The 19,724-nt window shown below is 48.1% G+C and overlaps 1 protein-coding gene across 1 annotated transcript in view; it reads right to left on the bottom strand.

The window, feature by feature from the left end:
• The window catches only part of LOC120951123 (pair-rule protein odd-paired), a 34,900-nt gene extending 15,452 nt beyond the window's left edge, over positions 1 to 19,448 (bottom strand). The window contains exon 1 of the mRNA XM_040369661.2: positions 17,369 to 19,448. Within this exon, the coding sequence (XP_040225595.2) occupies positions 17,369 to 18,596 (1,228 nt within the window). The 5' untranslated portion in view covers positions 18,597 to 19,448. The remainder of the gene's footprint in view (positions 1 to 17,368) is intronic.
• Positions 19,449 to 19,724: the final 276 nt, after the last annotated feature.

Here is a 19,724-nt window from a genome sequence, read left to right on the forward strand (position 1 = left end):
TATTGTCTTCGCTTCGGAGACGGGAATCTCTCTCAACCCTTAAACAGCGCGTTCGCAAAGAACTTTGTTTCGATACGTTTTTCTTTCACCCGCACCCTGCCGCAACCCCTAGTTTCCTTCCGCTCAGCAGCTCGTGTTTTCATTGGAAAATCGTGCCATTCCACAGCGCGACCGTGTCTGTGTTGTATTTGAGCAAGCTCTCGTCTCCCGTCTTCCCATCATTGGACCACTGTGACACTGCGCTGCAAAACCCAGCCGACGTAATGGTTTAGGAGAGGCGAATCTTTGCATCTTGCAAACCCGCGAATGCCAGCCATATTTTCGCTACATTCCGATCAGCAACGATCGATTGCGTCCAGCAGTTTAGCAGTACCCCTACACGGCAGACAGGCACTTGTGCTCACAGACACAGCACACGAGCGGGGGTTAGTTGGCCCTGTCTGTTTGGGGCCTTCTGTCATCTGTTTAGGCATCGGCACACGTTCCTAGCGGGCCAATTCCTCGGTGATCGACATTTTGGCGCTAGCCTGCAACTAAACTGTGCACGGTTACGTTTGTCTAGCTCGACTCAATATTTCCTTCGGCTTTACCTGCTCCACACCTTCCCTTCCTCTCGTGACAAAGATGATGATGCTGATAATCATAAGTCGTACGGAAAATGTCTATTGGAGCAAGCGAAGTAAGACGGGGTTGGAGCTGGCAGCAGCCAAATACCACTCGCTGCCATGTTGCCATATTGTTCCACCGTCATTCAGCACGTTTTCGACGACCGTTTTTGGTTTGCTTCTTATCTTCCCGTTCCTGCCCGACCAGAGCTCCGTGACCAGACGACTGTTAGGCTCTTGTTGCTTTTTTGCTATACTCTTAACAACATATTACATTTTTATGGAGGTTTGCAGTCGAGAAATGTGCAGCGGATGCTGCGCACAGCGCACAAAGTAAAATATTTGCATACGATTATTTCGATTACAAAGCAATAAGCATTTTTCGCCCGTTTGCTAGATAATAAATTATGTATTTCATGATTTTTATGAGCGGCATCACGAACAACCCGCCGTTTCCCTGCGAGGATGCGGCTTCATCGGCTTGGCTTTAAACCTATCGCGGAATAATTGCAGCAGCATCCATACTCTTCTGCTCACTTCCTGTGGCTCTGTGTGCACAACTACTGAGTCTGGCGTGGACGCTATAACCATCAGGCCAGCTCAATGTAGCAAATAAACGATACATCGTATTGCTGCGGATGATCATGCCGGCTGAGCCGAGTTGACATCGCCCCGTAACGACCTTCTACGGGTTTGCAAACAGTGAAGGTTCTCCATTTTTTATACACCCCATTACCAATCGGTCATTCGTCAATGCACGTCGAACTTGGGAATCGAACATGATTAATAGCATCGCCACGATTGCTGCCAATATAGAGGATCATTTCTACCTCAACTCGGCGCAGTACGTGGGGAGTGTCGCTCGCCAGCATGTAACGACCAGCAACAAAAAAGTCACAACCGTTGATTATCCCCGCGCACACAACACGATTGCATCACAAAATAATTAAGACTTCAAAAACATTCACACACTTCAACGGGCCCCATCCATATGGCCGGGTGTCATTTATAGTGCGCGCCCTATTACCGTGCGTCCTTCAGCCTTCGACCGTGTGTATCGTGCGAAAACCGGACCGGAATGGCGTTCTACTGCTCGCGGAACCACACAGCTCCGGGTGTCATTATGGCAGAAATGAGCACAACCATATCAATACACGGAATGGTGTCCTTCCAGTTGGCGGCTTTTGGTGCAATCGCCTAATAGAAAAAGCACACTAACGACCAGAACTAGTTTCGCTTGTAACCTTTTTGACTGGCTTCTTGGACGTAATGGCGCGCCCGGGTGTTGCTAGAACCGGAACTGGAGTCTGCAAAGCGCAAAACGAAGGCAACGCAGACACACATCTTCAAGCGCAAATCTCGACCGAACCGTTGCGAATAAAGCCGTATGACATTTGACCAGCAGCCCATCGCCAGATGACAATTGTTACCGTCCCTCATTTGTCTGCGCAAATATGACGCCAATACACAAACAGCTCGACCCAGCTACCGTGTGCTTTATTGTACCGAGCTCTCTTTGTGCACGAACTATATTTGTATGTGTGTGTGTGTGTGTGTGTTTGAGCGTCGTGATAAGTCTGCTCTTGAGTGATCTTTTTTTCGTCTCGCTCCTCAACCAACCTCAGCTCAGGACAGTTGTTTATTTATTTCTGTTTATGTGCCAGGGTATTGACGCGACACAACTACCGGGCGGCTCGTGATTAGGATGATGAATGAACTGACGAAAACAATGGCGGTTTAATTCGCCCCGTCTCACTCGACTCAGTGGTTAGCGTCCTCTTCTGTCGCAGTCAGCCAGCGTGTTGTTCGCCATGGTATTAAGCGCACCGAGGGCAACCAAGGGGCCAGACCATTCAATGAGGCAGTCTACCTCTCCGAATCCGCTTTCCTCCCGAACGGTGGAGGGTGAAAAATGTCCCTCATTTCCTGCTTTTGTACGCAGCCCGTAAGCAGCATCATCGCTGCACACTTAATCGCACCCGTGCTAAACGGAAGGAAGACAACCCCACGGACCGCATCCGTAGCAGTGGTATCGGCCCGGTACAGAGCCCGGGGGTAGGATGAGCCGATGACACAACGGGCAGGAAGATTTGAAGGTCCTCCAGGCAATGGAAAAAAAGGTCATGAAATCGAGGAAGAGAGTATTTAACATTCAGTGGTTATTAGCAGAATATTTTCGTACACTTCACCCAACAACAAAGGGAAGGGAGGGAAGGGAGAGGATGCGATCACAAACAGAAACAGTAATTTTGTTCGCTTCCTTGAAGCTAATGCTTGTGTTGAAGCTGTCTGCAACTGTACGCAACACACTGCTAAATGCAGGTAGAAACAAAGATGTTTTCACCCAAAAACCAAAAGACCCTCTCATCCCTCTTCTTTTGCTGCCATTCAGCAGGATGTTAAAAGCGTCCTTCGTTGCCTCAATAGAAAAACCATTCGATTTTTGAGTTTTGCAGTAACCGAGCTATCACCTCACAAACCAGTGCCCAAAGATCATGGCCCAAAGGATCGCTGTCTGTTTGTTTGCAGAGCGATCATCCTTCAAGAGGGTGAGGTTACACGCACCGGTGGTGGTTTTCACGTCATCGCCTGCGACGATCCTTGGCAGGCGTACCTATCGGTCACACACACACACGCATACACAATAGCACGAAAAGAACAGTACGGACACAATGGAAACAAATCTCACCACCGTTGAAAAGTGCGTCTCTTTTAAGGACGAAGGTTTCTTCAACGAGCGAGCTTCGAAAAAGCATCGATTCCACGCCAAACGGTGGCCTCCGCACACCTCGGTGGTGGCACTGTACTGCGCGAATGTCAGTTTCGATTTCGTCGGCACACTTTGCTGAGCGAGGTTGCCCAGCCGTTGGGCGGTTCGAATGACGAGTTTCCCAGGGTGTCGAATTACGCCTCAATTCTCGTTGCGTGATTGAAGGTGGTCGGATCGTTCTTATTCCGTTTTTTTTAAGTTGGCACTCCCTTCCTTCTACGCCCTCCTGCGGTAAACCTTGCCCGTTTATCGCATTTCTCGTTTCGCGTTGGTAAGATGTTTCCACCGCACGACTTACGCAAAGGCAAAGTAGCTTCATGCCGGAGAAAATCGAATCAAACAAAACCCACACCCAAACTCCACTGTGAAAACTTTCCTAACACAGGACGGGTAAAACTTTCAAGGTTTTGTGCGCTCTTCGCAACAGACGCTACACCAGTGCACAGAGTGTGTTTTACCTTTTCCCACTCGCTCATAAATTAAACTTTTTGACAATATTAAATTCGCTGCAAACCGGCCAATGCTACACGAGAGATATGCGATACGCGTGCTGCTGCTGCTGTCTTCCAAAGGTGGAATGGAAGGACCTTGCTAACACATTGCCAAGAAGCTTACGAAGGCCCGGGGGAACGTGCTGGAACGTGTCGAAATTGAAACAATAGAAGCGTTGGAAAATTTGTTCGCACGAAATGACCATCGATGGTGTATACCGCCGGGGAGACGGGCGAGCCCACAGACAGAAGAGAATAACAAGATAACTCAACTGTCAAAACGATCAGCAAATCGTGAGATCCAAGCCTCACCAGAAGGAACCGACTGGGCTGTACGGAGGGTGGAATTCAAAGACCCGGTACAGTCCCAACATTCAACCGAAACCCTTCCAACGACTGTGGGGCTGGGATGGTGATCGCATTGATTGCCTTTCTCTGGAGAGCGACGGTGGTGGAGTTGGTGGCATAAGAAATTGCGTTATTTTCGTTGCTTCTTTCCGTTCCATCGTCCAAAATGTGTTATACTGTCAGAATATTTGACTCTTGCTTACTCCTTGTTAGACCGTTCCGTTTCCCTCAGTGGCAGGTCCAAGATTTTAGAAAACAGATTGCCTCAATTTCGATTAGTGTTTAGCTTCTCGGGAGCAAATGTATTCGTTGCATGACTCAATGTTAGCTTGACTAAGATTGACCTCCGTGAATAATATTCCACTGGTTATACCGATCTGCCCAGCTTAACCTACTTGTGTCAGTGGAGATTGAACCCGAGTTTGTCATTTCCAGGACACGATGCTGACACGCAATACACTCACAACAATGAAGCGAGCAGAATTGAAAGTTCATCGTCCTCTAAACAATGTCCTGCTGTGTGAATGACGCACAAACTGCACTCTTTTTTATGGTCTTTTCCATGCTTTTCAGGGTAGGTCCTTGCCAGTGCTATACTGGTCGGACGTTATGAAACCACATCTCCTAGTGCAAACCATCTTGAGCCGAGCAGTTGGATCTTTTCCAGCAACTGCTTCAATTAAAAACATCCCCAATGGCTGAACTGCTGACCGATTGGTTGAGCAGCAACCTCCAGCCGATGAAGTTCCACTGGAACCGGAACGGACCAACAGAATGCGATGCACTTTAATTGGCCGTGGCAGTGCATTAAAACCAATAGCAGTTAATTGTGGAATGGGACGCGAACGGGCGAACACGAGCGCCATCCTTGCGGGCCAAAACGGTGCTGCTCCCCAGGGCGATGGTAGTTGACTCGTTTTCGCCCTCTAACCGACCGATCGATCCTTTCTCCGGTCTCTTTCATCGGTATCAAATTACATCGTAAAAGTAAATCATTTATTTTATTATCGCTATATCACTCGGTGGAAGCACGTTTCCTTTGCGTGCATATCTGTGTCTCTCTTTCTCGCTTGTTTGGTTGCCAATAACAACCTCTCGGAGGGAAAACGTTTCTTATTTAGCTTCGAACATACACTCTGGGCGTCTTTCTTGCTTGCCCGTGTGGGTTCAGTATTCATGCGATTTGCCATCAAGCACCAACAAGCACTCGTCAGCTTGAGGATCGTTTGGAATCAGAGTAAACATTAAACAAGCACACACACACACACACACACACACACACACACACACTGCTCCGGTGCATAAATTGCCCTCGGCACTTGGAAAGGTGATTAACTCACCTCGTGCTAGGTAGTGGCTTGTCTGTATACACCTTGTTTAACGGTGCGCGAGACACTTCTTCTCACGGTAATGGATGTCCGAAGTGAGAACGAGAGAACAGGAATAAAACTAACATTAACTACCCTTCGCCAACCGCCCTCCCGAACGACGCCATGTATGGGTAGGCGTTGTTTCTGTATGTGTGTGTGTGTCTGTGTATGTGTTCGCCCCCCGAGAGTGGGAGGCTGCTTTGTTTTCCCATATTAAGATGTCGTGCGCGTTGGTTGTCTGCGTCTCCCTGCGGGCCTATCTGCAGCTCCATTATTCTCCAATCATCATCGCACCTCTTCTTCGCATTACTCTCTTTCGCACAGTGGTATCGGCTCAATGGCGTCGCCCGGCAAGGCTTAGATGAGACGATGGCGTTCTAGCTAACTCACGGCGAGCCGATTCGCTTCTCACTGTGCCGTACCGTGTACCGCACACACTCGCACAAACTCTGTTGCCCAGAAAAAAAACGGTGGAATGTAAATGCGTATTGAAATGTCATTTTAACAAGTTACCCTGTCCCACGGGGCGGCTCTTTTCACCTGCGTCTGAAGCGTTTTCACTCGCTCTACAGAACGCTGTCATACATTTACATAAAACAAACATAATTCTTTCCATCCCGTTCTTGTTTTCTTGCTGTTTTTTTGTGTGTGTTTATACACGCTACAGAACTCTACGGACACTCTTTACACTGTTGCTTCGATCTTTGGGGCCAACTTTTTGAATGTACCCTTTTCTGATTGCCTGCTCAGCTGGGAGAAAGATTCCCTCAAGGGTTTCTCCCGTTGGAAAGCAGCTCAAAGGGATTTGACAGTGGAGCAATAATGTGGCCAACCTTATGCTTATTTTCTCATACTTCACCCCGTGCCTGGTCTCTTTCTTGGTTGGCGTGCGTGCACGCACACAATTCGATTTTGCTCCCATTTTTATACACACCTAATTTATGGCGTGGTAATGAAATTTGGAGGAATCTTTTCCCATCACAAACGAAGGACAACAACAACAACCAAAAAGCCCACGAATCTTTTGCGAAGCTCCCTTCGGGGGAACCGCTCGGGAAAGATGGGAAGAAGAGTTTTATTTGATAATTTATCGCATTATTATGGAAATTCTAGCCCGTCCGGACCCGATCGAACAAGCTTTCGGAAGGTATGATTTAGTACCCGAAACCGAAACCGTGGCGAAAAATTAAACGAAAGAAAAATACTTCCCCCTTCCCCCCCCCTAGCCGGGGAGGTGAAGTGAACAATTAAAAGCTTCACGAGAATGGAGCTCGCGTTGGTTTTGGAGAGGGTTTGTACGTCTTCCAACAAGCGCACACACTCATTTAAAGGGGTCGAAGCACAAAACGTTTCGATTGTAAAATATGGTGTGCTAAAAGTTTCTATCCTGCCCAGAATGTTTTGCCTCATTTATTATCACACGCGGCAAGGGTTTCTACCTTACCGTTGCGATCGAGCCATCCAATGTGGAATGCGCGAACCAGTGATAGAAAGAAGAAGACAAAAAAGGATACATAAAATATTGGATAATATATTTGCTATTAGCTTAGCACATCGTTAGCGCTCGGGCAGGGGAGTGGGACAAAAAGAGAAAGCTTAGCACACAGGAGAGAACAGGATCGCCTCAATGACACACCGTATGATGCAACAACAAGGGATGTTCGTATTCTATTTCCAATACGCTGCGCAAAGGTCCTGCGTCTTCCTTTTGATGTGCAGCAAAGCGCGAAACCCTTCGCGCTAGAAAGGACGAATCAACGCTGGGCCATCCTACATACATAGCGGCCCTTGCCAGCTAGAACCTACCCGAACAGGCACAAGCAGATCGAAAATTTAGGGGAGGGATTCCACGGCAGCCAGAAACGTGAAAGATCATCATGATTAGGCTGGTTATGAAGCGTGAAACGTAATGACGATGATAAGTATCATCCAAACACATCGTGAGGGACTACAACTACGTCATCAGCATCATCATCATCCAGCTCATCGCAATCATCGACAGTATGGCACGATAGGAAACGGGTTTGTAAGCCGCTCAACAACGCACGAATAAAAAACTAATAATACCAACACACACACGCACGCGAAAGAAGGCAAACAAAGCGGCAACTAGCACCCCAAAACACTGGCAACTGGGTGCGTACGAGCAACACTGCAACAAGCAGCAAATGGTTGCCGTCGAGTCAATGTGGGATAAAATAAAGTCCTCGAAATCCACCACCGATTTCAGTCGTCAACCATCCCCTCCTCTGCGACAGGGCGAGTTTTTTTTTTGGCTCTCGCACAGATACACTCAAAAGACTCGCCGGTGAAGACAGCCGAGCAAAGGGGGTAAAACCTATGAAGGATTTATTTTTTAATAACAATTCGATCATCTGTTCGTATTTTTTTGACTGTCGGCCATCTTGTGTACGCGACACACCCCTAACCCCCGAAATGAAAGCGGATGGATAATTTTCATTTTTAAAGCACAATTTGAAGGTAAAAGGACCGCGCGGGATTGGAAGCGGCGTTTTGGTTGAAATCATTTGTCATTTCAGTTTTGCAAGCAATACATATGGCGATTTAATATGGCTGCAGGATACCAAATGTCCAAACATTCATTAATTTGCTTTCCATTGCATGGTTGGTTCAAGGATGTGATTTACTATTCCTGACAACTCCACTTAATCCATTCAACTAATCACTCAATCATTTCCATCACCTATCTTGAGATCTAAAGCCGGTGGTAGAATTATCATCATCCAGTTCATCAGCAGAAGCGGGTAAGCATGTTCTACGAACTAATCCTCAACCCAACGCACAAAGGCAAAACACGAAAGGAACGAATACGTGTCAGCCCACGCCGCTGCTCATAATCGATCCATTTCACACGCTTTTCAACAGCTTTCCCGAACGACACCTTACACAATGTCCCCGGCTAATCCTGCCGTTGAGCCTGCATCCGTTTCGAGTGATCTAATCCAGTTTCTAAGTAGCTTTACTCACTTTCGCTCTGAATACGGCCCAGGAAAACAATACTCCCAACAAGGACGCTGACAAAAAACACATTCCCTCCTCTCTCTCTCCCTCGACAAGGATCGAGCTGGCTCATAATCCATGATGGCCGTGTGACAAGCTCGTAAGAACCCGTGTTTGTGCGACATTCCTGTCCCGAGCGCCCACAATACACCTTTCACTTTGCGCATACCTGGGACGCTCTCTCACATACGAGTCCTTTCGGGCAGGATACTTATATGTTTATTTATACTTGCGAAAGTTGCCTCTCTTTTTCCTCTATCCCAAAGAAACTTCAGCACCATGTTGAAGTTGAACAAGGTCGATGGGTAGAACAACAAACAAACTTTTTCTTCACCAACGCAAACAAAGACTGCTATTGGACAGGCAAGGAAGGGAATGGAATGAAAAGGATCCACCCAAGAGCTTCCAGCAAACAACACCATCTAACACCGGTTAATCCTTCGACCTGTATGGCCCGAAACTATACCGCCGTACGATGAACTTTGGGCAAAACAGTTACCTCCGTGCCATCGTTCTGTCGGCCGGCTTGATTAGTTATTGAATACTTGTTCATATCCTTCCCTCGCTCTGATCCTTTCTGATCCTCGCTACGCCCTCTTAAAACCAACTTAGGAGTAAAAATCGGACCATTGGCTTCGAACTTCTTTACAGTCTGATGCTTCATTCTTTGGAGAGTGCGAAAATTGTGGTTCTTTCAAGAACGGTCGGTTTTCGGTCGGCAGACGTGTATGTCGGCGTTGGTGGCTTCAAACTCCCAGCACAAACATCATACATCACCAAGCGGTTCGGATTAGTGTTACATGATGTTTCGCTCTCGAATAGAGGTAAAATAGATCTATTTCCAATTGCACGCTTCCCACAAAGTTGCAGAAGGTTCCGAGATGCCTATCACAGCTAGACGAAAATATTGCAAAATTAAGATAACATTATGAGCTTACAAGATTTATGTGCTAAAAATGCTAAGATCTCTTATCAGCCGGCCCAGATCGAAGGATGAATTGCTGGGCTGTTCAGGGCTGTTGGGAAGAGGGTTGTGGGCCTGTCAGATATGACCCGAGCATAGGCAGCGAAAGAAGAAAAAAGTCCAAAAAGATACAAAGCAAAGGGAAATGAAAGGTAACTTCAAATTGAAATTACCTAAGAAGTCAATTTTCAAGCCGGTCGTCGTTTCTTCTCTCTCTCTCGCTCTCTTGATCTCCTCTTCAGACTGACTGTTTTTGATGTGCGTGATTTTCTTACCCCGCACTCTTTTCCTGCCGAGCTGCCGTTGGAGCCTTTTCCAAGTGAGAGACGAGGTTTATATTTTTTCGCTTCCGTGCTCTACTTGGCGCCGAACCAACCCTCGCCAGGCAGTGCTCCGTTCCGCCTGCTACACACCCTTGTCAAATAACAAAAACATCCTCCGAACTGTCATATCTTGATGTACACGAGACGTGCGTTTGTTTCTCCCCAGACCTCCATCGATCGTGGCCAAGATATGGGCTTCGTGGCTCAGAGACAGAAACACACATACATACATATCCAGATATTAGACGTGTATGCGCCTTATAGCTCGTTGCGTTTTTATATAAATGAGCACTGGGATTGAAATAAGTTTTACTCCTTCTCTGAGCAGCCCCCTCCCTTCCAATGTTCCTTTTCCGTTACAACCACCAACCTCAATTCGAAATCGATTCGATGCTCTGATGTTTATGACAGTTACTACGAACAAACACAGTCACTCACACACACACCGTTCTAGCATGATGACGTCGAACAAACAACAAACGACGAATGTGATGTTGATGATGATGACGACTCTGGGGGTGTAGCTGGTGTAGGAGCACCGTCTTCGGCAAAAGAGCGAGGGAAATAATCATAAAATGAGCGCAAAGACAGCACCGAGAACATGGCGGGGAAATAAATTTGTTCCACCCAAGAGACCCCACCTATCCCGGGCGCACTCGAACGCTCCAGCGTGAGCTGGATAATTTTCTATCTAATCAAACTACCCAACACGGCCGGCGCACACGGGCGGCTTCGGATTGGTTTTTGGGATGGACAGGCGCTCTCGCAGGTTGCCGTTGCTAACTGTTGCTGACACATTGAGGTATGAGTAGCGTGCTTGTTACGTTCGACAAAATACACCGTCGTCCAGCAGGCACATGGAAGCGTCACAAAGCGCTACGCTACGTAAACTTGTAGATAGTAATCATCGTGTTCCGAGAGATGTGTTTAAGCAGATCGGGCTCGAGTGTCCTAAATTGTGCGCTGCCCTGTTAGGGGAGTTTATTGTGGGTCATTGGAAAAACAATTTACTTCGACAAGCAAAATGACACGACCTTCCAATTTTCTGATTAGCAGTGCAGCACGTGGAGCTCGTGTTTTGATGTCTTGCTTAGTAATCTGTTTGAGAGATTTTTTTCTATGAACTTCAGTTACAGATATCTAGCAGAACATTACTCATGCTTTAATTCATCTCATCCCTTAATATCCTTAAAGTGATGTTTTTTGTGTACTGTTTAAACAACCCTTAAAGCGCCATTTTATTGCCACACAAAAGCAGAAAACGCTTCTACTAATAAAAAAAGAGCACCCCAACCGGAGATTGAAGAAAAATCACGACCGTCGTCGTCTTTGGCCATTCCTTTAAGCTCTGTGTGTTACTCTGTGCGGGAGGGATTTTCCCGCCGACATTGGCGACATCGATCGTACACCAGTCCAGAAAGGTAGGCTAAGCGCAAACCACAACTCCACGAAAACACACACACACATTGACACTTCCTTCTTTCGCACATCCACAGTGGAAATGGTCACATGGCAAGTCACAACGGCAAGAAAGATGGAGAAACAGTGTCGAAGAAGCAGGCCAAGGGAGTTTGGCCGTGGTCATTTTTCATCCTAGAACCGTGTGTTTTTGTCAGTTTTCCTTGTGTCAAGCCCCACGCTCCCGCCCCAACCAACAAGCCGGCCAAAGAAATCTTGCGCTGACGTCGTCGTTGGTCGCATGGGGTAGAGAAGGAGCGAGATAAAAAAAATACGAACAAAAAGTTTCCCTAAAACCCTACCAATCGACCCATGTCGATCTAAGGGATCGTCGATAGATAATGTGGGGTGAACACGCCAAGCAAACGGGGGAGCGAGTGAGAGTGAAAACGGAATAGAGAGATGGGTGGAAAAATGGCCACCCGAAAAAAGGAAGAATGGTCAAACGCGCTGTGTTTTTTCATGTGGATTCGGTGGAGGTTTGGAGAAGAAAAAAACACTGACACGCTCGAGAAAACCCACCAAAAGGAAAGACCGAAAGAACATGCTAGGGTAGCTATTTCTTTTCACTTTTGCTATAATGGGTGTTTTTTTTTGCTTCACCGTAGTTATGGAGCAAACCACCGAGAAATCATGATAAGGAAATGGCCGTTCAAGGAGCGCTGAATGAGGACGCGTTAAGCACTTTTCCCTCTTATTGATATTCCTTTGTACCAGCAGCGGAACTTGGAGACATCCTTCCCCCTAGCACAGGCTCCCTCTGCCAGCTTCGCTATTTATTATTTTGATATTAATGTTGATGATAGATTTTTAATGGCACCTCGATGGCAATCGTGGCCAACGGAAGGCAATCCAAGAAGCGATAGAAAATAAAAAAAAATCGAACAAAAAAACCCGACCCGGCGAATGAAAGAACAAACTATCCTCCCGCGCCCGCACCAACCATCCCAAAAGAATCGATAAATTATGTGTCAGTTCCGCCATACACACAGAGCATACTCCTTTTGGTCTTTTTTCTCCCATTCGGCCATTGTTCCTTTACCATCGCCACCATCGCCCGAAGTGCGCATTACATTGTTTGACGTGAAACGAATCGGAATCGAATCGAGGAACGAATCGCAATCCCCGTCAGCCCGACAAGGAACCGGAATCCGCACATAAATGAGCGAACGAGTGCCTTTTGTGTCGCGTAAATTGGTTTGTTTTGATTTGCGGCGGAATGTTGACGGAAAATAAATGACACAAGAGCGACACAGAAGAACGAGAAGGACCCCTTCAGGAGGGATCGCTGTTGGCACGCTATCTAAGTGTAACCGAGGAAGAAGAAAGCTGTCCCATGCCAGATGTGCTTCCGAGGTGAGCCCGGGAAGAACGTACAAAAGGATCACGAAAAGATCAGTCAAGGTCCTCTCGGAGTCTTATCTCAAGTGGTCACTTAAGCTCGTGTTTGACAACATTTCAACATCACGGCTTGTTTTGGGATGAGCTGTGACCCACCGTAGACGCAACGTGCCGCGACACGATACACCCAACCCGTCACGGACGACCCCAAACTCGAGCCTTGTCGGTCTGGGATCGATAAAATCAATGTCAACATTTGAGGAGGTGTTGGAAATGCTGGAAAACGAAACCACCGCAACCGGCAGCCGAGTTTATCTGGGTGGCAAGCAAACAAAACGAGGAAGCCGATTACTAGCCACTCTTAGCCTATCTGTAGGTCGTAATATGATCTTCACTCTCTTCCCATCCTTAACGACCAGCCGCCGTCTGTCGAACACCACTTCAGCTCCACGGAAAGCAATTATGTTTTGTTTTAACAGCTCATTTGTCGGCAGCACGCTCTGCCGCTCGTGATTAGATGTGTGAGTGAGTATGCCACCGCTTCCAGCTACCAAACCACGGTGGAGCGAAAAGGAAGATAATCAATTTTCTTCAAGGACTCTCCCGGTACGATGCGCGAAAAATGGGCGTACTAAAGTGGGCGGGTAAATTATACACCAAAAACTGCGAGATCTTGTTTGGCCCAATCGACTTCCGTAAACGGAAAGAGCCAAAGCAGAGGGCCTATGCTAGCCTTTGCCTCTCGCAGCCAACACCTTCAACCATATTAAACCGCCAAATGGAAAACCATCAACCGCTACGGTAAGCCCTCAGGCCCTGTGGCTTCAAACTTCTTTATTTATTTTTGGAAGCTTGGTTTGGACGCAAAAAAGCGCATTTAACGCAAGCTACCGCTGAAGAACAGAAGGAGGATCGACCAACGTCCGATGGAAGCTCACGCTGTGAAAATGAACACTCAAAATTATACGTTTCGAATCGGGGAGGTAGAATTAGACGTACCACAAAGTTTTCAAGCTCGTACCATCACCGCTTAGCTCCTCGGACCTTGTCCGATTCACACCAATCTCACGACGCTATGAGAACTTTCAGCCTCCATCGTGGCGGAGGACTTGCGCAAAAAGAGAAGCTGCAATTTTATCCAATCCAATCATCCTGCACGAGATACAGAGCGAGCTGAGGACCCCTGCTAAGGGATCTGCACAGTAAAAGGGGTAAAAAACGGAGATGATCGAGTTCATACACACACACATACACACACATCCAATGAAAAGTAGACACCCAATTTCAACCTCGGATGATTGGTAAATTAAGACGTTGGTTGAATGCAGCCTATTGGAACCTTGTGCAAACGAACCTATCCTAACGCTGGACGGTTTGTAACACAACAGGTGGCAAGGATATTCAATATTTATTGTAACCGTGGGGAGCTTGGGGAACTGAACCCGCCAACGGTTTTCCTTTCAGCACAGAAAAGCGTGAGAAAATTGTCTTTAAACCCTATACTTCAAAAAACAGTATTTTTTTCGCCACACGTACCACATGAAATGATGTTGCAAACCATCTGCTCTCGCATCAGAAAACATTGTAGTGCAAAAACAAGTTCACAGGTTGTCATCGTTGACGTTGGTTGATAGTTCATTTGAGGTTGACCCTGATGAATAACACCTAGTTGATGTAGAGCTACCAGCGGCAGTACTTCAATCATTGATGCACCCGGCGATCATGATGGCTAGCCTTTATAAAAGTGTCAAACACCAAACCACACTCTGACATCCTGAACGGTTCAAAACAATGAAAAACAAAACCCCAACCACACGTCTCACACTGTTCACTGTTTCATTCAATACTCCACTAGCCTATGACTGCATCTGGGCGATGCTTTTGGTTTCACATGCGAGGAAAAAAACCTTGCCTTTTTTGTATTACATTTCGCATGTTCCATCTAGCGGCTTAAGCCGATGCATCGCGCCCAACAATGTCCACACAACACCAATAAATGCTCTACCACTGGTGACACAAGTTTGCAACGGAAAACGCAAGCCCGAGAAAGTCAACCCAGTAAACACCAGCTTCTGTGTCGGTCAATTTAAAATAACTGTGTTATGACTTCGATTTAATTGTTTGCTCATTGCACTCCCCCCCTCCCCAGACAGAAACCGACGCCAGTGGCGTTACTTGTTGTTGTTTGTGCACGGATTTCTGGGAAAAACGATGCAACTGAGTGGGAGCGTAACAGCAGGATCACTTCCAACTTCCATGAACTCAATCTTCCATGGCAAAGGATACGAACGGACGTTGGCCTCGGGGCCAAGTTTAGCCCGTAGTCGTAACCGTACCGCACCATTCCACCGGCCAGCATATGCCAATGACAGCAGGACAACGGAAGCCCTAATATCATGCACAACAAACACCAATACACCGACAAACTAAGCCACGGGAAGGACACGGTTTGCAAGGGACCAGAGGCACACGTCGCTTCAGGATCAACCCAGGCGACCCGTTTCTCCGACCCGTTACCGTTGTGTGTTTGTATGTACGTGTGCTTGGGGCTTGGATTATGGGGTCGTTTGAAGGTTGGAAAGCAGGCAAACCCATTTCACTCCACCTCGATCCTAGTCGTCCTAGTTTGTGTGGCTCAACAATTGCTTCTGCTCTGCTTTTGTCGCCACTGATGGCCGGTTATTGTGTGTGTGTGTGTGTCTGTGTATGTGTCTGTGAATGTCCTTCCTGTCTCCCTTGGAACCCTCTCCCGTTGGGGGGAGGGAAGCAAAGGCCACACTCACACAGACTCCTCCAGTAGCAGCAGCAGCAGCAGCAGCAGTGGCTGTTGTGCTTTGTGGTTTGTGTGTTTGGTGCGTGTTGAAATAATCTCCTGGCTGCCTGATGGAAAAATCGATATTCTCTACGCTTTGAAAACTGCGCTCGGTTTTGTGTTGAAATACTCTCCCATTTTTCAGACCAATTTCCACCCTGTGTACACATTTATTGAAATCGATTTCTAAGCACGGTCTAAGCTGGTATTCCATAATAATTTATCCCAACAATTAAAGCCCAAATGCTCCACTTGAAAGGTCATGCTCTCACTCTCTTTCGCTCTTCGCGACTGTCTGAATGGCTTGAACCACCTAGACGAAGTGCGAATGTCGATTTTTAATGGGCTACATGAAAACGATCGTTGGTGGCAAGCAGACGAGCGAAGAAAACCTGTTCATATTTACATGCCCTAGCAGACGCATACACACACACATAAACACAAACACCGATCGGGAAGGAAGCGCGATCAAGCGCACTCCAAAATCACCGTGGAGGTGTGAAATGATGGACGAACGAAATCAATTTGTACGGGCCCGGGCGCACGCCCCGAGGCCACGCTCGGTCTCTGGCCGGCTGGCTGGCTGGTGGTGATGAACGTTCGAAAATGGAGATTAATTACTCCTTTTTCCTTTCTGAATCTGCTGGCCCGGGGTAAGAAACCGAACCAAGAAGAAGAGAATGGAATTCTCATCATTCTTTGCCTCATCTGATGGTAATCGACACATGGGAAGATTCTCTAGTTGTTCGCTCAGACTAACACATTTTTTGTACCATTTACCCTCAAGATTGTTTACTCGAGGAAGGAACCGGAGAACAAAAAATACAACAACATTATCCCAAGCTAACACCCAAAACAAATCGAACTAAAAGGAGTTGTTGCGTAGCATTTAGAAATTAATTAAGATCAATGTTTGAATGAGGCCGAGGAGCGATTAAAGAAAACAAAAACTACACGGAACGGAACGATTTGAGCCGACCGATCCGTTGCACAACTAATCCTAACTTTGGTACCGCCGTGTAATTAAATTTGTTCCTACACTTTATACATTGTGCCCCCGTGGAACTAATTTAAGAAACAGGAGCGTGCAAATTTGCATCGAATTTTGTGAAAACTCGCCTCCTTGGCGATAAATTATCTACCTATGTAAACAAACCCCGAGTGCTTAGGTCTTAATTTATGAACAATGCTCAACCGAAGCTGAGCTATTAAAAACGAAACCACTTGTTTACTCCACTGTTTTCCCCAATCACGGCTAGGCAGAGGGGGAAACTTCATAAACATCTTGCCAGGGCGAAGCGATTGCCTCTTTCAAGTCATTAATTGAAAGGCACACTTTCCACTTCAACACATTCGAGGAGCTCTCTCGCTCGTTCAAGTTCACACTCATTAATCACCATATACAAGCGCAACTCATTTTTTCCTTCGGCAATTAAGCTTCCGCTGCGTTTTGCGCCGAAATGAGCAGCTCAAACAAGTACGAAAGGTAGGAACAATATAATTACTACTTTGATATGAAACTACCCAACAAACAAGACGTTCAACGACTCCGGGAAAACAATCCAATCTCCAGCACTGCACAAAACAATCGCCGTAAGGACCTCCCGGAGGAAGCGTATTGCCCATTAAAATGCTCCTTCCCAGAGTTGAAGTTTTGGGAAAACAAAGGCCTCGATTGCCTTTTTTGCGCTGCCACAGTCCGTCGGTAAACAGCGTGCAAACTTCTCCTTGAGGTCTGGCTGTTATTATTTTTTTGTCGGTATTTTTCCTTATTATGGTCTTGCGTTTTGTTCTTGGAAGTAAAGAAAAGGTCCACCACCCCCCAGGGTGCGGTAGGATATAGATCCGCCAGGACGGTGACTTACCGGTATGCGTTCGTTTGTGGATTTTCAGGTTCTCCGAGCGGGCAAACACCTTCCCGCAGGCCGGAAACGGGCACGGGAACGGCTTCTCGCCCGTGTGCACGCGGATATGATTGACCAGCTTGTACTTCGCCTTGAACGGCCGGCCGTTGCGCGTGCAGCCGAGCCAGAAGCAGGCGTGCGTCGTACACTCCGGCCCACCGACGTGGTCCACCGTCAGGTGCGTGACGATCTCCTGCATCGAGCTGAAGATTTTGTTGCACGTCTTGCGGCTACCGCCGTCCGACCCGGCCCCACCAATGCTGGCGGCCAGCGCCGACAGACCCAGCCCGAGATGGTGGTGGTGGTGGTGATGGTGCGGCGGCAGCTCCGGTTCCACCCACAGACACTGCATCTCCTGCTTGATCGCCGGCGGGTGGCGCATGTACCGGAAGAACGCCCCGGACGTCCCCGGGTTGACGGGCAGGTTGGCGAGCGGATGGTGCTGATGGTGATGGTGCATGGCCGAGGCGTAGTTGCTCTGGTGATGCGCATGGTGGGCATGGTGGGCGTACGGATGGGTGTAATCGCTGGCCGTGGCCAACCCGGCCGCCGCCATCGCGCGCATCGAGTGCGCCCCGGCATGGAACGGATGGTGACCGATGGCTGCAGCCGCCGCTGCCGAATGGTGGTTCAGCGGGCTTTCGTGCGCAAACAGGGACGTCGGATCGGCCGCACTGGAGGCGGCCGCGGCCGCACTCGATGCCACCGCGGCCGTGCTGAAGTAATCGTTGTCACGCTTGAGCGACAGGAAGTCCCGCGAATGGTACGGGGCCATCGCGTGCGACGACATGTGCGAGGGAGGCGAGAGATGGTGCGAGTTGTAGGCTGATCCACTGCCTCCGCTCCCGCCACCACCACCGGCCCCATTCGACGGACTGCCCTGGTGGTGGTGGTGATGATGCGGATGGTGATGGTAAAACATTGCATCCGATGCATTTGCATTGGAGGTGGCCGACGAGCCGCCAACGCTCGCACCGGACGCACCCGTGCCGGATGCACCCGGCGGAAGCATACTGGCGGCGGCGGCGGCTGCAGCGGCCGCCAGACTTGCACTAGCGGCCGAACTTGCCGACGATTCGATTTCACTGCTCTGCTCCAGATGGTCCGGCGACATCTTGATGCCGAACGTGGCCAGATGCGAGTGGTGGGCCGCCGACGAGCCACTGTCCATGAAAGCGTTCATCATCATTTTGTGGCAGGATTTGTTTGTTCTAGTTACCACTAACCGAAACACTAGTGAATGTTGCAATGCCCCTTTTGCCACAACAGTTCAAGCTTACTCTGTTTTCTAGCCGTACGGTATTATACTTTGGCTCACCGGATGAACACCAATAACAAACACTGATTCATTTCGTCTTCACTTGCGAATGCAACAAACGCTCACTGATTCTTCAACCACTGGAACTGTTTCAAATGTGTGCACGTTTATGTTTCACTTGTTTTTCACTTTTACATCGTTACAAGAAAATCTTACGTATGTTGATGCTTCAGTTTTATCACACTACGAAACTCCCGACGCGGCTAGCGACAAACACTGCACTACAGGATAACCACAACACTTCCTTAACCGCACCTAGCACTTGCACAGTGTTCACTACCGAAGCGTGATCACAACAGTCGAACGAAACGAGAAACGCGCGTAACACTGCACGCGCCCACACGCGGCGCGTCAAAACGTGTAAAGTGTGTACGTGTGTACGTGTGTATACTGCGATAGGATGTCAATGATGCTTCGAAACAGTCACAGATCACAGATCACTCTTGATCGCACACGCTACAGGGGACGACTCCCGGGATCTCACGGCTCACGCGGCTTCGCTGTGCGGACACCTATTGCGAGCACGAACGTTGGCAGCATTCTGAGTAGCGCTGTGCGCTCCGACCGGCAACCAGGGTTCCCGATCCCGAGAAAGGAGGGTGACGCACACACACATACACGCACGCACGCACACAAACACACCCGTTACGCTTCACAGCCGAAGAGTCGACGCTACGTTTGTGCTTGGGTGCGATGTGAAACAGGCATGCTGCTGTCACCGTCACGCCCAATCGGGGTCCGGTTTCCAACACCGGGGGAGTGGCCAAAATGGAAGAAAATGGTTGTGTCCTTTGCTGGCGCACGTATGCCATCTTCGCTCTCCGCTCATGGTAGAATCGTTTGTTGGTAGTTGGTTTACACGGGACGTGAATGCAGTTGGCAGACTTTGCATACTGTTGAAAGTGCATGCAGAAATGCTGCTTTGGAAAATGCAACTTTGTAGCTGAACGGTTTTCTTTTTGTTACAAGTAGAAAAAAATGCTCTTTTATATGGATTTA

Source organism: Anopheles coluzzii, chromosome 2 (assembly GCF_943734685.1).
Source record: "Anopheles coluzzii chromosome 2, AcolN3, whole genome shotgun sequence".
NCBI classification, from domain to species: domain Eukaryota; kingdom Metazoa; phylum Arthropoda; class Insecta; order Diptera; family Culicidae; genus Anopheles; species Anopheles coluzzii.